This window comes from Carassius carassius, chromosome 12, assembly GCF_963082965.1.
Source record: "Carassius carassius chromosome 12, fCarCar2.1, whole genome shotgun sequence".
NCBI lineage: Eukaryota > Metazoa > Chordata > Actinopteri > Cypriniformes > Cyprinidae > Carassius > Carassius carassius.
The window spans coordinates 13799619-13819895 of NC_081766.1; the positions used below are offsets into that span (position 1 = coordinate 13799619).

Genomic DNA, 20277 nt, shown 5'->3' on the forward strand with positions numbered 1-20277 from the left:
ATATTTAATGAGCCATTACCATATTTGATGTAATCTGTTTAAACTTTCATTTTAGGTGAACTGTAAACAATATACATATTGTCACTGTCCATGATATTGTTGCATTTTTGTATTGCAATTTACAATATTGTGACATGATATATTGTTACATCCCTAATGTATATATTAAACACAACAGCTCATGTAAATGTAATTTGATCAGAACTCTTATATATAAGAGATGCAGTCCCTATTTAAGTGTTAAAAGTGAACTATCAAATACATCAAGAGGAGGTTGATGGCAGTTTACTGTTCAGAACTAAACCGAATGAAGGCTTTGCATAACTGTTGCGTTTATTATATTTTTAATTTAACTTTGGTTTCCATTCTTATGTGCATATTGTCATGTTCTGTATCTGCTGTAAATGAATTTACAGCATTTATTGTGCCTTACGGAAATTAAGCATGGTTTATTATATAATTGTATAATCACAGTTTACCACAAATACCATGGATAAACTAGTTAGTTTATCAAAACCATGGTTAATTTGTGGTTACCATAGTTTTACAAGTAACCATGTGTTTTTTTTTTTTTAAAAAACCTTACTTACACTGCAATACACTATTTACTACTGTAACCAACATATGTTAATACTGTATCATACGCTGCTTAATTAAAAAAACTACATGATAGCTCCTGTAGACACCACATAATAGTCTAATAATGAATTATATTTCAGTTTTATAATTTATGTATATATAAATTAATAATTCCCAAAAATCTTGTTTTTAATTTTTGAAGCAGTTTTGACTAAAGATTCTTGCATGCTTGTGTGTGTGCTTACATGCGTCATAGAGAGGTCATGCTCATCCACAAGGGAAACCATAAATCACCAGTTGGAAATTTAAAGTAGGCCTACCACAATATGTAGTGTCACAGGAGACGAATATGTGACGACACAACGACTTCCTCCCGCTGTAATTAGGGACATCAATACTTGCACTCAAATTGACAAATGTACCGTGTAATCTCATTGGTTACAGCAGTGTACGCAGAGGAAGCAACTTAATAGCTTTACTGTAAATAATTCCTCCTCTTGACACACACTGTTAGTAAAAGCACGTTTTCCAGTCTTTCTTATTTACTTAATTTACAGTAGTTTGTGTTTGTCTCCTTTTACGGCAAGTATGGTTTATGACTGTGAACCGAAAATACATTAATTTTTTTTAACAATTATTTTAAATAATACTTTACATTTAGCCTAGTAATTTAGCAGACGCTTGTATCCAAAGCGACTTACAAATGAGGACAATGGAAGCAATCAAAAACAACAAAAGAGCAATAATATACAAGTGCTATAACAAGTCTCAGTTAAAAGCAAGGGTTTTAAATAATATAATAAATAAAAATAAAACAGATAGAATAGAAAAATAATAGAGCAAGCTAGTGTTAGATGTCTTCTTTTTATAATTGTATAATATATATATATATAAGAAAAATAGATAGAATACAAAAAGATTAGAAAGGTATTCTTTTTTTTAAAGAATAGAATTAGAATAGTGAGTACTAAAGTTAGAGGGTCAAATAAAGATGGAAGAGATGCGTTTTAAACAGATTCTTGAAGATGGCTAAGGACTCAGCTCGGATTGAGTTGTAAATACATACATAAATATCTGAATCAATGAATGAACAGGACATTTAGAGGAATATTATTACGACCAGATGCTGTAACTTGGGTAACCAAATAAGGTACGCGATTCATGATGTTGGGAGTTTTAGGAATATTGGGGTAGGTATAACCCCCATTAAGATTCAACAAAATCCAAACGAAGTAAAATGGTGACATATAAGTAGGCTATTATTTCTGTATGATTATTCAAGTTATAGCCACATTTCATCAAAGTTTCAGTAACCACAACTTTCAACAGGGTTTTCAAGTCTCGCGAACAGAGGTTGTGTGGTAACTATAGCAACAGTACGATCCCGAGCGCTACAGAATATGCACCAGTAACATACCTACTGTCGTTATTTATGATTTTATAATGTTTAGATAAAACGCTTTAATTACAGTCTTAACTTTGGGAAATCTGTAACGGTTTCGTGTTTCATATGTACTTTCAAATCTGAAACACATGGGGGCGGTATTGAGGTAAAAACCGACTCGAGGTGATAGGGATCCAATGCACAAGGAATCATTGTTCAGCTAAATCACTCTCTGTGCACAGAGTAAGTATGAGTATACATAAGAAGCGGTGACTTATAGTTTCGTCATATGACGTCAGAGTTCACTTATCATCATCAATTAATTCATACCAAATCCATCGGTGGAGCACGACTCCAGACCTCGTCTTCTGTGTGCGGACAGGCCAGTAAATATTCAAGGCAGTTTGCTCATAGTACCATAACAAAATCGCGTATTTTGACTAATAACTTTTACTTTTGTGAATGTCATATAACGAAAAACTAACAAACGTTTATATTGAAGTTATAAGTAAAGCATTTGGAGGCAGGCCTATCATTAAAAAATAATAATAAATAAATAAAAAATCAAATTTTCGTTCACCAAAGAAAGGCCATGACGCATATAAAACCAAAATAGACTGTTTTCTTGATTAAACAAAATAAATAAATAAAGATAAATAAATAAGAATAAAAAGTCTGCTCTATTTTTATTCACAATTAAATTTCAGTACCCCACCACTGGACAGCGCCCAGCCAGTGACCCTGTGACAAATATGGCGTTTTTGAAGATGGCTCGTTTTGTTGTCGTGTCCCATCCCATCAGTGCTCAGTCCGACAGTAAGTGTCTGTATGGTGTCACTGGAGTGGTTTGTTTGGGAACTCAAGACAAACCACGAACTGGTGAGCCTAATTGGCAGTCACAATGTCATGTCAAGCTGAAAAAAAGTTGCAAATTGTCCTTTCTCCCGACATTACGTTTAGAGGAAAGTTCCACTGGAGGTGTAGCCCATGTGTGACTCGTCCACCGATGAGGAAGGAACTGTACTATTATATCCCGGGAGGAAGGGTTGATGACGTCTGTGGCATGCTTAATGTGACTTGTTGAAAAAAGGCAAGACTTCCTATTCATGGATAAAAATCCAAGGTAATCGGAGCACAGCAGAAAAAGTTTTGTGAAAGGACATGTAGACAAAAGAAGTGCTGCTGATTTCACCTAGGTTTTGTTTGCAAAAGTGATTTTGTTTATATTGGTTAGGTTATTGTATAAAAGTGCAGGGGTTGAACCGACGAGCACACAAGCAAAGGACGGTGGCGCTTCAGGGAAGAGGTGCTGTGAGGAAGATCTCTATCTCTCTCACACAATCACAGCCGCACCCGAGTCGCATCCAACTGCATTTCTATCTACCTACTCTGCAATAGGTAGGTTAAAATCCGGCAAAGACGTTTTTATTCGGTTTAAACCATGGAATTATGATACGAAGACGCTCAGGCAACTGGATTTTCATTTTCTAAAGATTATCTACCGGTTTTATCGTTTGCCTCATCGGGAGAAGGATTCTGTTGCATGCATGGCATTCTTTAAACTTTTCAAATTTCATCTTACGAGCGGGAAATACGAGTAAAAAAATAAATAAATCACTTCTGGTTTGCCTTTCTGGATTTTAGAGGGTTTCTTAACATTAAGTTATTTGCGCATTACTTATATCGAATATAGGCTAATACAACCCAACCCAGGCGTTCGATGAATTTGTCAATTTACCAGGACTGAATCGCGGCTACTCTATAGCTAAGTGTTTTATATTGTTAAGTTATTTCAACTTTCTTGTATCTTTACAGCATGGCCAGATCTAGTAAAGCGACTTTAGCTTTGCTCATCTACGGAATCATGATGCACTACAGCGCCTACTGCACGCCCATAGGGATGACTTTTCCCAAGATGAGGTATGTATGAGCCCTTGCTCAACGTTTTGGGGTTTTCTTTTATGTTTAAAAGGGAGAATATTGTGCGACAAGCTTTATTTTACAGTCTACAATCTTGTCGAGGCGCAGAAAAAATAATGAAAAAGGTTTGATTTTGATTTTTGGCTACTAAATTTATAGTGGAAAAGGATTGGCTTTGTTGTAATATTCTGTAGACTTCAAACACTAACAGCTTAACAAGATTTTCCCCCGAGTATTTACGCAAGGCTACAATGCAAGCGCAATGTGAGAGGGCGTTCGTATCGCTAAGAAGGAATTTCTCCATCGGGACAGGCGGATGCAGTGTAGCTTGTATGAAAATGAGAAACCAGTGATTGTAACGGGTGGCCCGTAAGATGACGGTACAGTGGCGTCACTGTACAAACTGATGAAAAAACGAATGAGATGCTCAGTGCAGGACCTTTTGTTGTTAATTTACTGATAATTATAAGATTACATTTCACACGTTTCACAAGTCACCATCAATTCTCATTAATGAGCAAATATGGCCAAATATAGCAAGCTTCATCATTTTGCTTAAAAATAAACTGTGAAGAGACGCTTGGAAGTGTAGCCTAATATTATTTTCCCATTTACCCTACAAAGATTACACAATAATATGACAGTTTATTTAAAATCAGTTCAATCCATGAATCTGCTTCAAGCACGAACCATTTATCATCTCTGCATGTATTTTAATTATTATTATTATTATTTTTTCGCAAGACAACTGTATAGGTTAATTTATGGTAGAATTAATTTGGAGATTTATTTAAACTTTCTAATAATTTTTAAAACGCTTTTATTAACATCATATTACTATGGTGTTTCAGTTGTGATTTATTGAATGTATCTTTTTTTAATTTATTTAAAAAAAAATTTAAATTCCAGTCTAGACAACGATGTATTTGACGAAGATGGAAACTCGTTAAGCGACCTGGCTTTTGGCACTGATCAAATTGCTATACGAAGTCCTCCATCTCTCACGGATGACCTGTACACACTATACTATCCGCCAGAGAAAAGGTAGGCTACATTATTTCACATCACTTCGCTGTATGTCATATGAGAAACAATGTCATTATGTTTAGTTTATGTTGTTCCGCTTTGTCTGTTCCTTTTGTTTCCCAGCTTTTTCCTTTGCTTTTTTTCCTGTTATTGTTGCTGTTGATATAGTATATATAGATAGAGCGACAGATAGACGGATCGATTGACAGATTTACGAGGTGAATCGAAAGTAGCCTAAGACTATTACGCGTTTAGCCGAGTGAAGAATACAACTAAATCAGGCTGATTACTTTGCAACAAACATGTTCTGTGGTATTTCATCACTGATATTATGTGTTTGGCGTTTTATCTCAGAACGGAAAGGCATGCAGATGGATTATTAGATAGAGCCTTGAGGGACATCATGGTTCAGTTATCAGCACGAAAATATCTGCATTCTCTGATGGCAGTTCGCGTAGGGTAAGGGCATTTTTTAAGCGTTTACCTGCCGTCATCTTTGTCCCCCCCCCCCTCTTAATTTCAGTGGAGGTGGTTTTTCCGTTGTCCTGTCTTGACTTTCTCTTGTCTTTAATTTTCCCGACTTCTTGTTTCTTTGTCTGTGGGCTCGCATGGGCGTGGAATTTCATGTGGAACAATTCGAAGATGAAACCAAATCGATTTAAAGTGATGTTAATTGCTTGTGCTAATACGAAAATGTTATATATTGTCAGAGAAAAAAAACGCTGAAAGACAATGCGTCAGATTACATTTAAATTCCAACATGCATAATTTATGAGGCTTGTCTGCTGGATCTTCTTTCGATTTCTAATATAATTCGTTGTAATGCAAACGAAAAAAAAAAAAGCTCGATAATTTATTATTGAGCAATGGAATAAAAATATATGTTTGGATCATCAAGAGCGTCTATGCTGTATACTGAAACCTGTTAACACATTTTCTGTGCCAGCCGGTAGCCTAATAATAGTTCATATATTTGCAGCGGAGGAAGCAGCGAGGAGGACGAATCGGAACCATTATCAAAGAGGCATTCGGATGGGATCTTCACCGACATTTACAGTCGCTACCGAAAACAGATGGCCGTCAAGAAGTATTTAGCAGCCGTCCTGGGAAGAAGGTACAGACAGAGAGTTAAAAACAAAGGACGTCGATTTGCTTATTTGTAGCGCTGACACAACTGCCCCCAACTGCCCTCCATGTGTACATCCAGTCCTAAGATCAAAGTCATTCTGATATAACTGATTAATCAGTCTATCGCGCCTGTGTTCTTTAAACATGTATTTATGTATGAAGTAAAGCCATTAAAATGAATATTTTACTAATAACATTGTTTTTCTTTTTGTACAAAAGCACTTGAAATCGCACAGTTATACTTTGTGGACCAACCGTTCAGTTTCATGTATATAGCTATATGTTAAAAACAAAAGAGAACAAAAACCATCAGGAGAAAAAAAAAAAAAAAGAAAAAAAAAGTGCACCTTGAACATTATGCGCCTGATATCTTTTCAAATTCATCATCATATGCAGAAAATAAATAGATTTTAAAAAGACAATCAAAGTTCTGAATGTTATACTTATTTTTGTAATCAAAGAATAGAGTCTTATTTTATCCAAAGTCTGCCCAGGAATGTATCGAACATATTGTGTAAAGTACAGGGCTGTTTCAACTGTTGTGACTTCCCCTTAGAAGGGGGAGTGGGAGAGGGATATATAGTAGCTGGCACAATTCCCTCTTTCTTAGCCCACTCATTTGTGAACTGTACTTCAAATCACCTGTCTTCTCCAAATGGAATGAGTCCTGAATGTGTTTGTGTTTGGAGCCAGTTACCAGTTTGCCTGACTGGAAAAAAATGACACAGGAGTAACTGTAGTATTGATAAATGTTTGTTTGTTTGTTTTTTTCCTTGGTGGATTTTCTTTCTGTTGTTTATTTTTCTTCCTTATCCCAGTGCATGTTATACTTAAAATGTATACATGCATGTCTTTTGCACTTCTATGTTTCCCATCCATGCTCATTGTATTGGTCACTCCATCATAAATTACACTAGATCCGCCTCAGAGGAAGCAAGAGTCCTAAAAAAACAACAACAACAACAACAACAAATTTTTTTATCAAACTGAATCTAATGGAAGAAGCCCTTATATTCAAAGCATGCTCCATTGAGCTCCTAAAACGTGTTGTGGAATTGGCGTGTCGGTCTCTCTCTCAGTTCTATGAATGTATTCAGTACATTTTTGAATGGCTTTGCATCACTTCTGGCCAAATTTTATTCTTATGCCTTATTGTAACGCAGAAGCTGTGAATGCTTTGTTATGTGTTCTCTGCAGTTAGACCAAACCAGTATCGAGTAACAAGTCATGACATAAGTTGAGAAATGAATGTAGTGGATGGTCCCTATGCCTTAATTGTGAAACCTTCTTTAACGGTGCGTTCGCTCCTTAATTCTGCTGAGATAGGATGTAGTATGCTTAAGCGTTTCATTCATCACCTCATTGTAGATATAGAACTAAAAGATCAATCGTGTTAATGCTTAGCTGTAATTGCTGCTGATGACTGAGGGAATGTGAGGCTGAGAGAATGAGGAGGCCAACAAAAGCGAAGGGGGAGGTCCGTGTGAACTTCAACGTGATGATTGTCATATTCATTATACTTATTGCCAGATAATGCTAGTGCATGTTGAAGATAGCCTTTTCTTGTATGTATAGATGAGGTACACCCATCACCCTTAGTGAGGGATGCACTGCAAAACCATCTATTGTTTTTCATTTCTTCCGCCATAAATTTTGGTTAAGCCTGTATTGAATTCAGCATATTTCTCCTGATATGGAAATCAGGTCTTATTCATCCACTAATTCAATATGTAAACCGTTGTCCCAGGCATGAAATCAATCTTTCTTCAATTTGGCATCGTCCCCCAGGCTTTATGTGAGTATGGATGCGTCTCTGAGAGTGTTATGCGAGGGGTGCTCGTGCATGTAGGAAGGGCGGGAGGTGGGTGGGCGAGTGAATGTGTGTGTGAACATAATGATGTTATGAAAGATGATATGGGTTTTGGCTTAGGTGCCTTGTGACAACTTACGATAAAAAAATCGCCACTTATCAAGGATGGCAATTTTATTGGCCCTACAATGCTGCAAACTATTAGGTTCCATTTCACAAACTCCATCTTTACTTTTCCTCTCCTTTTCTTTTAGAAACTTGGTTTCAAACCTGATTCTTTAATTAGAGCTGAAAAGCATGGCCAGCATATATTGTGATCAAATCTATTACTGAAGTGGTGTACATGGTAAAAGTATTAATTGTCTGGATTGTTTAAGCTGATGAATGTGTGTAAATGTGGCAAGCACGTGTTTCTGTATAGCTCTACTCATTGTAGCTCAAGGCCCATGAAGCCTAGCTAGGTTTTGTGTTGTTTCTTGTTGCATAGCTTGAGGGTTATTTGACAGTGAGTGGAAAACCTGCTGGAACCCAGGCCACAGCACAGCCTGTTGTGTACATTTCTGAAAGAGCCAAAAGCCTTAATGTGAACATTTATCTATACCTGAAACATATATGTGACAAGTGAATATTAGCAAGTGACATCATCCTATATTAACACATATAACTCCTCAAGGGGGTGACATTTTTAAATGTTAAAAAAGTGTTGTAAGATTTGTATGAATAAATTTTTGTAAACAACACAATTTCTAATCCATGTCTAATCTTTGGAACCTACCACTGTAGCCTGTGTAAACACACAGTTTGTGTGTTTCTCTATATGGCTACTTCTATTCACACAAGCACACGAGGAAGGCTCACGCTGTGACACTAATGATAGACCAAAACCCACTGCTGTTCAAGATGTGTAATCAGTATAATTCAGATCTCCAAATATCACTGTGGGTGATCTGAGTGGTTGTGGTGGCTTTAATATATACTCACAACAGTCAGAACATTATCATAATTTCAATGATCCTGGGCGACTAGATCAAGAGTGACCCTCAATGAAACACCACTTCAACACTGACAGCAAGACACACACACACACACACACACACACACACACACACACACACACACACACACACACACACACACACACACACACACACACACTCACTCACTCACTCACACATGCATGAATGCAAAGATATTTACTCATACTGTAAACAATGATAAAGAAGAAACATTCACATCAATATTTATATAAATAAAAAGCTATATAACAACACATACAAATACAAATTCTACAGTTGTGGTGGAAGATCACACAAATTCTATGTTACCTAGCAATAAAGGTGACTCGAGATGCTGAAGATACATATACTTTGCACATGATGTGTTTCTGGACATCCCAGTCAACTACAGAGGTAAGTCAAAAGCCTCATTGCTCTGGACATTAACTTATAAAATGAAACTGATGAAATGTCACAGCCCAGTACAATCAAGCTCTGTTGAATCTGACTTTAGAAACAAACAAAAAAACAATGCGATCTCAAAGTCTGACTTCAGAAAAAAAGGAAAGTAAAGTTTCAAAAGCACTATTTAAAGACGGAAAAAACTTGATGACTTGTTTTTACCTCAAAACAGTAGTGCCAAAGGTTATAGGTTTGATTCCCAAGGATTGTATGAACTGATTTAATCTACACTTTCAATGCAAAACCATACATTTAAAAGTATATAATTTTGGTGTGCTGCAGCTTCAGTCCATCCTGGAAGAAAAGCACGTTTTTAGGACAAGATAGCTCTGTCTGAGCTGGCATGACACACTCTATACTGTAGCTCCTCATATATCTTCTGTCATCGTCTTTCATGCCTTCCAGCCATCAACAAGTCATGTTTCCTTCTGGGATGAGACTTTCAGTCAATCTTATTCAGAAGTGTGGTCAGAGTGGGCAAAGTGTCACTTGTTGTTTATTTCATATTGTCCAAGCACTGTACAGCACTGGTAAAAAGCCATTGAATCTCCTCCTTGAAGGGAGCCAAGTGCTTATGGAATCGGCTAGATGATGATGGAAACACGACTTATCCTACAAAATGATTTAAAAGCAAGACTATTTTAACAATGCAGTATGCAATACAGTACAAGCCTAAAGGATCTTCACAGTAAATCTGAACGCATTGCAGTGGGTGGAACAAACAACACTCAGTAAAACTCTTCAGCGTTCCAAAAGTCTTTCCGGGGACGTTTCTGCATTCAACAGTGGGAGCTTTTCCATGGTCACTCTCAAGCTACCATGTATGAAAATAGACGTCCCTATTGTATAGAAGTGTTGTCCTGGTACACATTCTCTCTGACTGGGAGACAGAAGAAGGGAACTCTGGGAAGGGAACTCGACCCGTGGGACCGGGGCTGAGGGTGTGGCTCCAGATCCATTAGTGTGATCTGATCCTGTGTGAAGGCGGATCCTTGCTCCCATGTCAACTAATTTAATCAGGGAAGTGTTGCTGAGCAACATGTCACAAAGGTCTCAATATCTGTATGTTGAGCATGTGTATACACATGGTATTTGATGGCAGCTCGAATAAAACTTTAAGGGACTTTCCTGTGGCTATACACATTTTCTGTGGAATAACATAGACCACTGGTTTTCAAAATAGGGTCTGCAAGGGGGTTAAATGAGGGCTGTGAATTTTAGAAAGAAAAAAGATTTCGATATATCAAATAAATACTTTTCTTTTTGATCTTTCTATTCATCTAATAATCATATATAAATATATATATATATAATATATACACACAATAATATTTGATATTTTATGGAACCATAATATATATCAGCTTATTAGAATGATTTCTGAATGATCATGGCACACTAGTGACTAGAGTAATATCTGCTGAATATTTAGCTTTGCCATCAAAGGAATAAATTACATTTAAAAATGTAAAAATACATTTTAAAACAGTTATTTGAAATCATAATAATATTTCCACAATATTTATATTTTACTAAAGACCCTGATCAAATAAATGCAGCCTGAGTGAGCATAAGACACTTCAAGAACATTAAAAAAATCTTACCAACCACAACCTTTTGAACAGGAGTTTAAATATATTGTGTTGATCTGTGTTTTCAAGTTCATAAAAGGTATATATTTTCCAAATAGTATTTTATAAAAGCAAATTCATAATTTTGGAGGAATATTTCCTCAGATGGTATAAATGAGTGTTATTTATGGAAATTATATATATATATATATGATATCCATAAGAACCAAAGAACAAATAAGAACAAAATCGTACAGAAACATCACATTTATTTTTTCCTGGTTTAGCTTCCGCTCTTCCAAGGAAACACTGTGTTCACCAAGCTGTTTGTCTAAGGGCCTTGAAGGAAGCAACAGAGCCCTCCTTTCTTCAATTAAAGCTGTGAAAACAGCAGTCAGGCAGGGATCATGCTGAGAGCCTCCATCTTAGCCATGTACTTGTTCTCCACCACACCCCCTTTACATCATACCCCCATGCCACACTCCTGAGGTGCAGAGGATGCCGGGTAGATGGGTGTGAAGTGGGGGTTAAGGGGGTGTTTTCCAATAGGGAGACTTCACTGAGACCGGCACCCACCCCCAGCTTACAGTACTCCTTTCTATTGTGTGTCCCCCCGTTGTGAAATGTGAATTATGCATGTGTGTGTGTGTGTGTGAAAGAGAGAGAGAGTGTGTACATGAACATGCTCCCTTAGGGAGTAATTTGCAGCACAACAATATGTCAAAGGTAAATCTGTGGCCTTGGTGACTGGGTAGATGGGGGGCTGGAGTCTAGATGGCTTGATTTTTATAGGACTCTTGCTTTATTCTAAGCACAAATAAAGTGTTGTTATGATATAGATTCCCTGATTTGATTCTGATTCCTAAGCACTTGTTTTAATTCTTATTCTAATTCATATTTTTTTCTGTTATAATGTCTGTTTTATTTAACATGAAAACTTTCTTTCCCAGTTTATGCTGTAAAATATACAGGGAGCCTCCTAACTTGGTACATTATAATAAAAATTAATATTCAATATGAATTAAAAGATAATTAACAACAGGTCCCAAACTAAGTAAACTTCTATATCTGATAATCAATGCAACCAAAACTGTAGCTTTAAAAGTACCTTCAAAAGTAACATTTGACATAACCATTTCTTGTGTCAAACTGTAATATATACTGCCACAAATATATACATATATAAATCAAAACATTTCAAATAAATTGTTTAGTTGTTTATTGGTTTATTTATTTATTATTTAGGTACTTTATTTGTATATGCATTTTTAAATTTATCATTTATCTAATTATCATTTATCTAATTTATGAGTGCAATGATAACTTGATGCTATCTGAGAGATTTCATAAGAGAGTTCATAAGATCAATCAGATTGATTTTATCTATCTCATATAAATCAGATTTCAAACTCCTGGGTTTGTTTGTCTCATAAAAAGGTCTCATTTGCAAATATAAAGTATATTTTGATTCTATAAAAAGGATTGACTCACAAAAGTGATTTTTACATAAATCGAACCACAATGCTTGCACTGTATGTTTTTGATTCACTATGAAGGATGAACTGATAAGGGCCATTTTTGTCAAGAATCAGAACACACTCCTTATATGTTTTTGATTCACTAAACAGAATCGACTCATAAGAGTAATTTGTTCATGAATCAGGCTACACTGATTTCATGTATGTTTCTGATTAATTAAAAAAACTGTGTTTTAAAAGAATAATTTATATATGAATCAGACTACTACCAGTATGGCTCTATGTTATTGCGTGCAGCCTGTGAGGATAACCTAATAGAAAGATGTTTTCTTTGCATAATTTTGTGGTAATCACCTTTTTATCTAATAACTTTCAATACAGACAGCCAACTCATACAAAATGCTACTTCTGCGAGACTGCTGGTTCTGCAAAAGGGAGTCCGCTGCTAAAAAGCAAAAGAAAAAAAGTAAAAAGGTAAAAGATCGCTCTTGAAATTTTAAGACGGGATATCGTGATAAAATAGAGATCACGATCCATTTCAAAATCGATATTTTACCCAGCTTCACCCCACTGTTTGAGGGTCAGACGGTAGACACTAGAAAAGTGACACCCCTGCAAGTCACTCTGTGAAACATTACCTCAAGATGATACAACCACCCCACTACTATGAATCATTCAGTAATGTCTGCTAAAAGGCCAAGGGGCCAGTCTTTCTCCACCCTGGCCTGAAGAAAACCAGTTTAGTTTTCCAATAGCCCCTCTTAGTGAGCCAGTGCGGCTGTCAAAACTGCCAAAGAGCACAAAGCTGTCTATGACACACTGCAACCCTCAAGGGAATCAAGGGCACTTAAACAGAAGAGAGAGCACTGAGACGTAACTCACACTGACACTGACTGGCGATCATCCCTAAACTAAATGTTTATCTTCAAATGGAAGCACTTAGTCTGGATTTCTTTCCTTTAAATCAAGCAGTACATTATGTTTATTAAGTGTAAATGACTTGCTGTGGTATTGAAAGCTTTGATGTACTGTATAGGACAGGAGGACTGCTTGTGTGTATTTGTTGATGATACCAGGAAATAGAGTGATGCTAAGCCACGGGAGTTTGATGGATATCGTGCAAGAATCAAACAGGGAGGAACAGGGAAAACTAGTGCCTGATGGGAAGAACCAAAGACGTCACAACAGTGAGTGCAGAAGCTCCTAGTTTACCTGAAACAACAGATTGAGTTTAACAGTGTGTGGTCTTATGTTTAGAGACCACAAATGAGTCACACATTTTACATTTGCAGTTATTTTTTGCCTTATTGTAGGTCTTATCTGCTTAACTGACTCTGCAGTGCTGTTTGAAACAAACTCCTTGTCTAAGGAGAAGTGAAAAAAAGAGAGAGAAAAGCATGCAGCCTGAGGCGCTGTCCATGGTGTTGAACTCTGTCACTGGTTTACTGGAGCTGAACCAAGGGGTCAAGTTTTTCCTGCTTAGCATTTGCCCCTACTGGTAGAAGTTGGAAATACACCATCTGGCAGCAACATACATTTTCCTCATTGACAGCAATTCAAGAGCATCTGAGCATCTGAGCATCTCTCTCTTTCTCTCTCTCTCTCTCTCTCTCTCTCTCTATTATTATATTGTGCTCCTTGCCAGGAAACAGTTGTGCTGGTTAGTATTCATGTGGAAACTGACATATTTATAAGAGTTCTTAAGATCAAATGAACTGCATTTATGTGAAATGAATATCACTGTAAGTGAGTTTTGATCAGTTTAATGCTTTTTTTACCTAAAAAAATAAAAAAATAAAAAAATAAATTTTAATATAAATGAGTTTAAAAATTTAATATAAATTTTAATAAACATTTACTAACCCCCAAATTCCTTATATATATATATATATATATATATATATATATATATATATATATATATATATATATATATATATATATATATATATATATATATATATATATATATATATATATATATATATATATATATATATATATATATATATATATATACACACACACACACATATATACATATATATTAATTTGTTGTATTTATTTATGTATTAATTAATTAATTTATATAATTTATTGATGTATTAAGTTAATGTAAATATATTCATATTCATAAATCCAATTTTTGTTTTAGAGATAGATAGATAGATAGATAGATAGATAGATAGATAGATAGATAGATAGATAGATAGATAGATAGATAGATAGATAGATAGATAGATAGATAGATAGATAGATAGATAGATAGATAGATAGATAGATAGATAGATAGATAGATAGATGATAAGCAAAACTTCTCTCTTATTCATGTAGATTATCATTATTGCTTTGCTTAAAAATATTTCAGATCAACATCTCTGAACTGAAAAATACTTTCCCCTTTTTTGTTCTGGTACAGCCATAAGATTCAACTCTCAGATATCATTGTATCTACTTGCAGTTTTCTACGTATATGCCAACTTTCCCATCAAGCCTCTTCCAGAGCATTAAATCCTCTGGTGCTAAAGAAGCTACCATAAATGACAAACCCTCTGTTTCTGCAACTTATTGTTCTAGGAGATGAATCGGTGTAGTTCATCTTTTTTCCCAGATACCACCCCAACAAAACAAAAAAGCTGAGCATTACTGCCATCTTCCTGGAGAAATGCTCCCTTTTGACAGTAATAAAGGTAGGCTGCTCTGTGGGTGGGTTGCAAAAAACAGAGACTTCCAAAAGACATCCAAAGACAGTGGGCTCATGGCGTTTCAGAAGGCTTGGAGATGTGTCGGCAACATTACAGTCTGCATCTGTTTTTTTGAGGAGTGGTAAAATACGCAGGTACTTGGCACAGCCCCCACAAAGGGGGATTGGGAAGTGACTCTGCATTCCTTCAGAGAAACAGACACTCGTTTCCATGTGGAGCATCTGTCCTCAATTTCTCTTATGAGTGAAATAATCCAAACTCTCATTTCTTGGCCACCCACCCACTCATCTCATCACATCTGCTTCTGTGCAGCGTAATATTGATTATGTGCATAGGAAATTGTGATAATGAATGAAAGTCTAAATCCACACACTGGAAATATACTCGACCTGTCATTATTTTCTCATTTACAGGAGAATGAGAAGAGAAGTCACATTAGTATTCAAGAACACTAAAATAATCTCTTTTTGTCAAGCATAACTGTCAACAATATGGTCAGGGCAAAGGTCAAGGTCAACCAATTTCTCAAGGAACTAGAACTAAGAGAGAATTAGATTCAGTCTTGTCGTGCTGAACTGTTTATTGTACACACAGTCACGTTTCATGAATTGAACAGATATAATATAAAGAGCGATATAATGATAGTGATTTTTATAGCGCGATATGTACACTCAACAAAAATCAATAAAAACAGGAAACCAGGGTTGTTGTTTTTTTTATTTTATTTTTTTTACAGGTGTTTTACCCCTATTTGTATTGTGTTTTAGGGTTACTTACTGGTACTTTTATTTTATTTTTTTACTATTGTGTGTATACTCTACTTTGGGGTCACGATACCAAAATATCAATTACAATATTGATATATATATATCATATGTGATATTATCATGAGCAGGCTCCTTTAAAATGTTAAGTACGGTTTCTTTTTCTTGAAATAATATGAGGAAAAATGCCCATCAGCCATACCCTGTCAGAAGAACAGATGCTATTTAACTAAAGGATGGTAAGCAGATAAGTCTTTAGTTTTACAAATGAGCTAAAAAGAAGCTAGACAGAGTGAGAATTAGATGTTGAATGGGCAATGCACCATAAGGTGACCCATTCACACCTGTGAAAGACAGCCCATATTCTCTAAGGAGGCCAGATCCAAGCAGCCCAACAGCGGGACATGTTTCTTCTTGTGCTATGATGTGGCTTCTGTCATCTCTCTTCCACTCCCCCTCTGTTGTTTCTCTTTCCTTCTGTTTCTGTAGTCATTTACCTCGATCTCCAGTACTGAATTCTCTCTTTTCCCCATTAATTCACTCTCAGAGAAGCCACTCATGAAAAAAATCACATAAAACAAAAATTGGAAAAAACTTTCAATAAAAATAATTAAATAGGGCCTATACATAGACACACAACACCTCCTATTACTCATATTATCACGCTGCATGATGTCTTTGCAGCTCTACATCAGCATATGTCTGAATTCCTTTTCTAGAAAGTAAGGCAAGGCTTATTCTTTGAAAGGTTTCGGCCATGCAAAGCGCTTTACTACTGATGTCTTTGTTCACATACTGGAAGTGTACAGCAAGATTCAGTCTCATTCATTGATCACAATGGCACCTAGTTCATCTAGTTTACCCTGCTGTGTATTAAATGTTTTTGCAGTGGTTGAGATCTATATACTTTCTACGGACCCTAGGCATGTCTGTGTCCTGTGTGATCACTTATAAAGGATGGCCCAGCCTCGACTCAAAGTCTCTTGCTAGAACAACTTTGCTAGACATTACAACTTTGTAACAACTAAAGAAACAAAGTGTAGAGCAACAGCAGTCAATCATTTGATGCAAACTGACACCTGAACATGAAAGCATCTGCTGCAGAGCTAAATGTTCCTTTAAGCTATGCTTTAGCTCTGTCCATCATAACTTACAGGGGTTTGCTAATCAAAACAGACAGCCGTGTGAAAAAGAATGATGCCTGAATATACCTTAACTGAATGTTTATTTAATACTATAAATAAAAAATAATTGAAAAAAAAAATCATGTTGGCTGTTTATTAGTACTTATAAAGCACATATTAATGCCTTATTCTGCATGACAATATTCCACATCCCTTAAAACTAAAATTAAAACTAACTATCAATAAGCACGACTTAGGAGTGTATTGAAACAAACGTTGTAGTTAATAGTTAGTTATATGTATATAAATAATATTTTTTTAATACTATCATAGTCTTATACAGGCATGATTAATAAATACAATTTAATATTCAAATTAATACATTTTATAATTAATAAAGCAGTTAGAGGATTTATAGTATTTTCAAAATAAAGAGCTGAATTGGTTTTCTTTGGATGACATTGAGTGAGGCATACCAGTCTCCAAGTCATTGCATAGTTAATACGTTGGTGGACAGGGTTAAACAATTTGAACAACAAAGACAAATGCCCCTGGTTTAAAGCAGGGGAAGAAATATTGATCCCTTATTCGTGAACACCCTTTGTCAGCAAAGTTCTATTTTAATACATGCTGTGCCGTCGACTTCAAACAAGATGCGAGGAACCCTTATTTCTAGTCTTTATATTATCAAATCAGGAGAGTTTGTTCCATTAGCTGGCACAGATACATAACCCTACACAGGCGCTATTTATGTTTGATTTATACATGAATGCATGCAATCCAAATTAAGCAATCGCTCAGCACGCGTCCAGCCCCAAATATGGAGGTGATTGTCATGTTGCATGGAAGGTTGTTTCATGTGAGTGATAATAGCCCGGTCCTCAGGGACAGCCTCCACAGCAGACATGTGACAGATCACCTATCATGAGATGCTGCTTAATGACCAACGTTTTTTCTCTCAAGTCAGCACAGGAGGTGATAAACTCAAATTAACACAAACAATTAATACTTTTTTTGGCAAAAAGTGTTACTGATGTTCCAAGAGGCTTCATAATACTCTATACTTGCGTTAAAGGAATAGTTCATGACAAAAACACTCCATACTTCAAAATAGAATTCCTTTGTTTTTCCCTGAAGAAAGTAAGTCATACAGGTTTGAAACAACATGAGAAATACTGACATCATTTTCATTTTTGAGTGATGCCAACTATGGATCAAGTCAAGTAACCTTTATTTATATAGCACTTCATACAACAGTCATCATTTCAAAGCAGCTTCATGTTATTAAACAGAGAAGTAATAGAATAAATGATGCAAACATCATTCAATTTCTGATGTATTGCAGTTCTAACAAAACTTTATTCTATTCAGTTCATTTAAAAAAATGTGTATGGATCACCAATTATGAAACAAGTTCAATTCAGCTTTAAGTGTCTCTACAGAAGACAGTAGTGTCATTATTCAGCTCGAGTCAGTTCAGTGTTGATTTTATGCGGTAAAATAATCAAAACTCATAAATTATGAGCTATTTCGATTCAGCTATAAAGCAGCTGTACAGAATAGAAGTGTAATTCTTCTGCACAATTCAGTTCAAGTTTTGTTCTCATCTGACTGTCAGCACTTTCAAAACAATATTACTGAATAGTAAATGTTTTTAAACCACAACTAAGCAAGCCAAAAAACAAAAACCTTAGTCAGGGGAATAGTTCTCCTCTGTAGAAAAAAAGTCAAATATTATCTTTATACTAAATCATTAAGATCACAAACTGTTATAATTTTTTAACATGTTCATTATGTCCACTTAACCTGAATAGAGTTAGCATTTTCTGTGAAGCTGCTTTGAAATGTCTTGTGAAAAGCGCTATACAAATAAACTCTAATTGAATTAAATTGAACTATCCTTTTCAAATGACAGCTGAAAGTGGTTCTCTGACTGATTTTGAAAATACTGGTAACACTTTAGTGTAGGGATCAGTTCTCACTATTAACTATTTGCTTATTAGCATGCCTATTATTACCATATTGGCTGTTTATTACTCATAATGCACATATTCTGCATGACCATATTCTACATCCCTAATCCTACCCAGGGGCGTAGTTTATGGGGGGGAGGTAACCCCCCCAATATTCAAATCCATCAGTTACAACCCCCCCCCCCCCCCACACACACAATATTTCAACATGAAAATCACAGTAGATCAAATGAAATATATAATATGAAAAAAATAGAATTCATTTATTTTGTAAAAATAATTTTGTTCCTAATCAAATATGAGTATGTCATAATAAATCAGACAAAAAATGCTCCCCCTCCATTGAACCGATTGGTAACGCCCAACCAATGAGTCGCACTTTCACCAAAACAAGCGAGTGGTGTTTGAATGGGAGAGCACACGGTTAATGTTAACGCAAAAAATGAAGAGAAGCGCTGCACAGCGGACTATATTTAACTGCTGGTCAGAGAGGGATGCAAAAAAAATTAAAGCATGTACTGAGAATGAGGTATGAGAATATTGTGTAATAGTTAGTACACACCACATATATTTTAGCTAGCTAATCCATTGCAATGTATTTAGCTAAAACTATCAGTATAACAAGTTACCAAAGCAGCTGTCTGTTTTGCTAGTATATTTTTCAATAGTGTTTGTAATTATCAACGACAAAAGTATTCACATCGGTGTTTGTTTTCTTACTAAATTAATCTGACTTTTGAACGAATTGGGTGAATTAACGATTTAAGTGGCTAACTCATTAAAACAATGAAACACTGCCGCCTACTGGCGGTTTCAATACTTCATTTCTTTCTTTTGATAATCTCTACTATGTTAGAATTTTATGAATGATGATTATACACAAATTTCATAAGGTTATGAGGTGTATAATCTCTTAACATGTTTTTATAACAGATTCGAGGTAAATATAGCTGCAGGGTAGAAAAGTCAGCAGAGGGAGAGGAGGAGCAGGTGATCAGGTAAAGAAGATGCCATTCAATCAATACAATAAAATAAAATAAAATAGGAAACAGGATAGAAAAACAGCAGTTTTGTAAAGTTAGGCTATACATTAATGCCTTTAATGTTTTAAAGATGTGTTTCCCTTTAGAAAAAAAATTTAAATGCATTAAGGTGGAATGTAAAAATCTTAAAATAAATGTCTAAATGTTGTCTCTTTCATATTTGTATATGTTGAATTTGTAATCAGTTAAAGCATGTTTTCAGATAGATAGATAGATAGATAGATAGATAGATAGATAGATAGATAGATAGGAAGAAATAAATTATCCAATAACAATACACATAAAAAAAAATTTTTTTTTTGAAAAAAATAACAG

General features: G+C 35.4%; 1 protein-coding gene across 2 annotated transcripts; it reads left to right on the forward strand.

Moving 5' to 3' along the window:
- The first annotated feature begins 3092 nt into the window (after nucleotides 1–3092).
- On the forward strand, nucleotides 3093–6217 carry LOC132154866 (glucagon family neuropeptides-like). 2 transcript variants are annotated; one of them, XM_059563581.1, is made up of 5 exons: nucleotides 3093–3361; nucleotides 3779–3883; nucleotides 4793–4927; nucleotides 5264–5368; nucleotides 5889–6217. In XM_059563581.1, the coding sequence occupies exons 2-5, from the start codon at nucleotides 3780–3782 to the stop codon at nucleotides 6070–6072; spliced, it is 528 nt and encodes a 175-aa protein (XP_059419564.1). In that variant the 5' UTR covers nucleotides 3093–3361; nucleotide 3779; the 3' UTR covers nucleotides 6073–6217. The 2 variants fall into 2 exon arrangements, with proteins under 2 accessions (XP_059419564.1, XP_059419565.1); XM_059563582.1 differs by lacking the exon at nucleotides 5264–5368.
- The last annotated feature ends 14060 nt before the right edge of the window (nucleotides 6218–20277 follow it).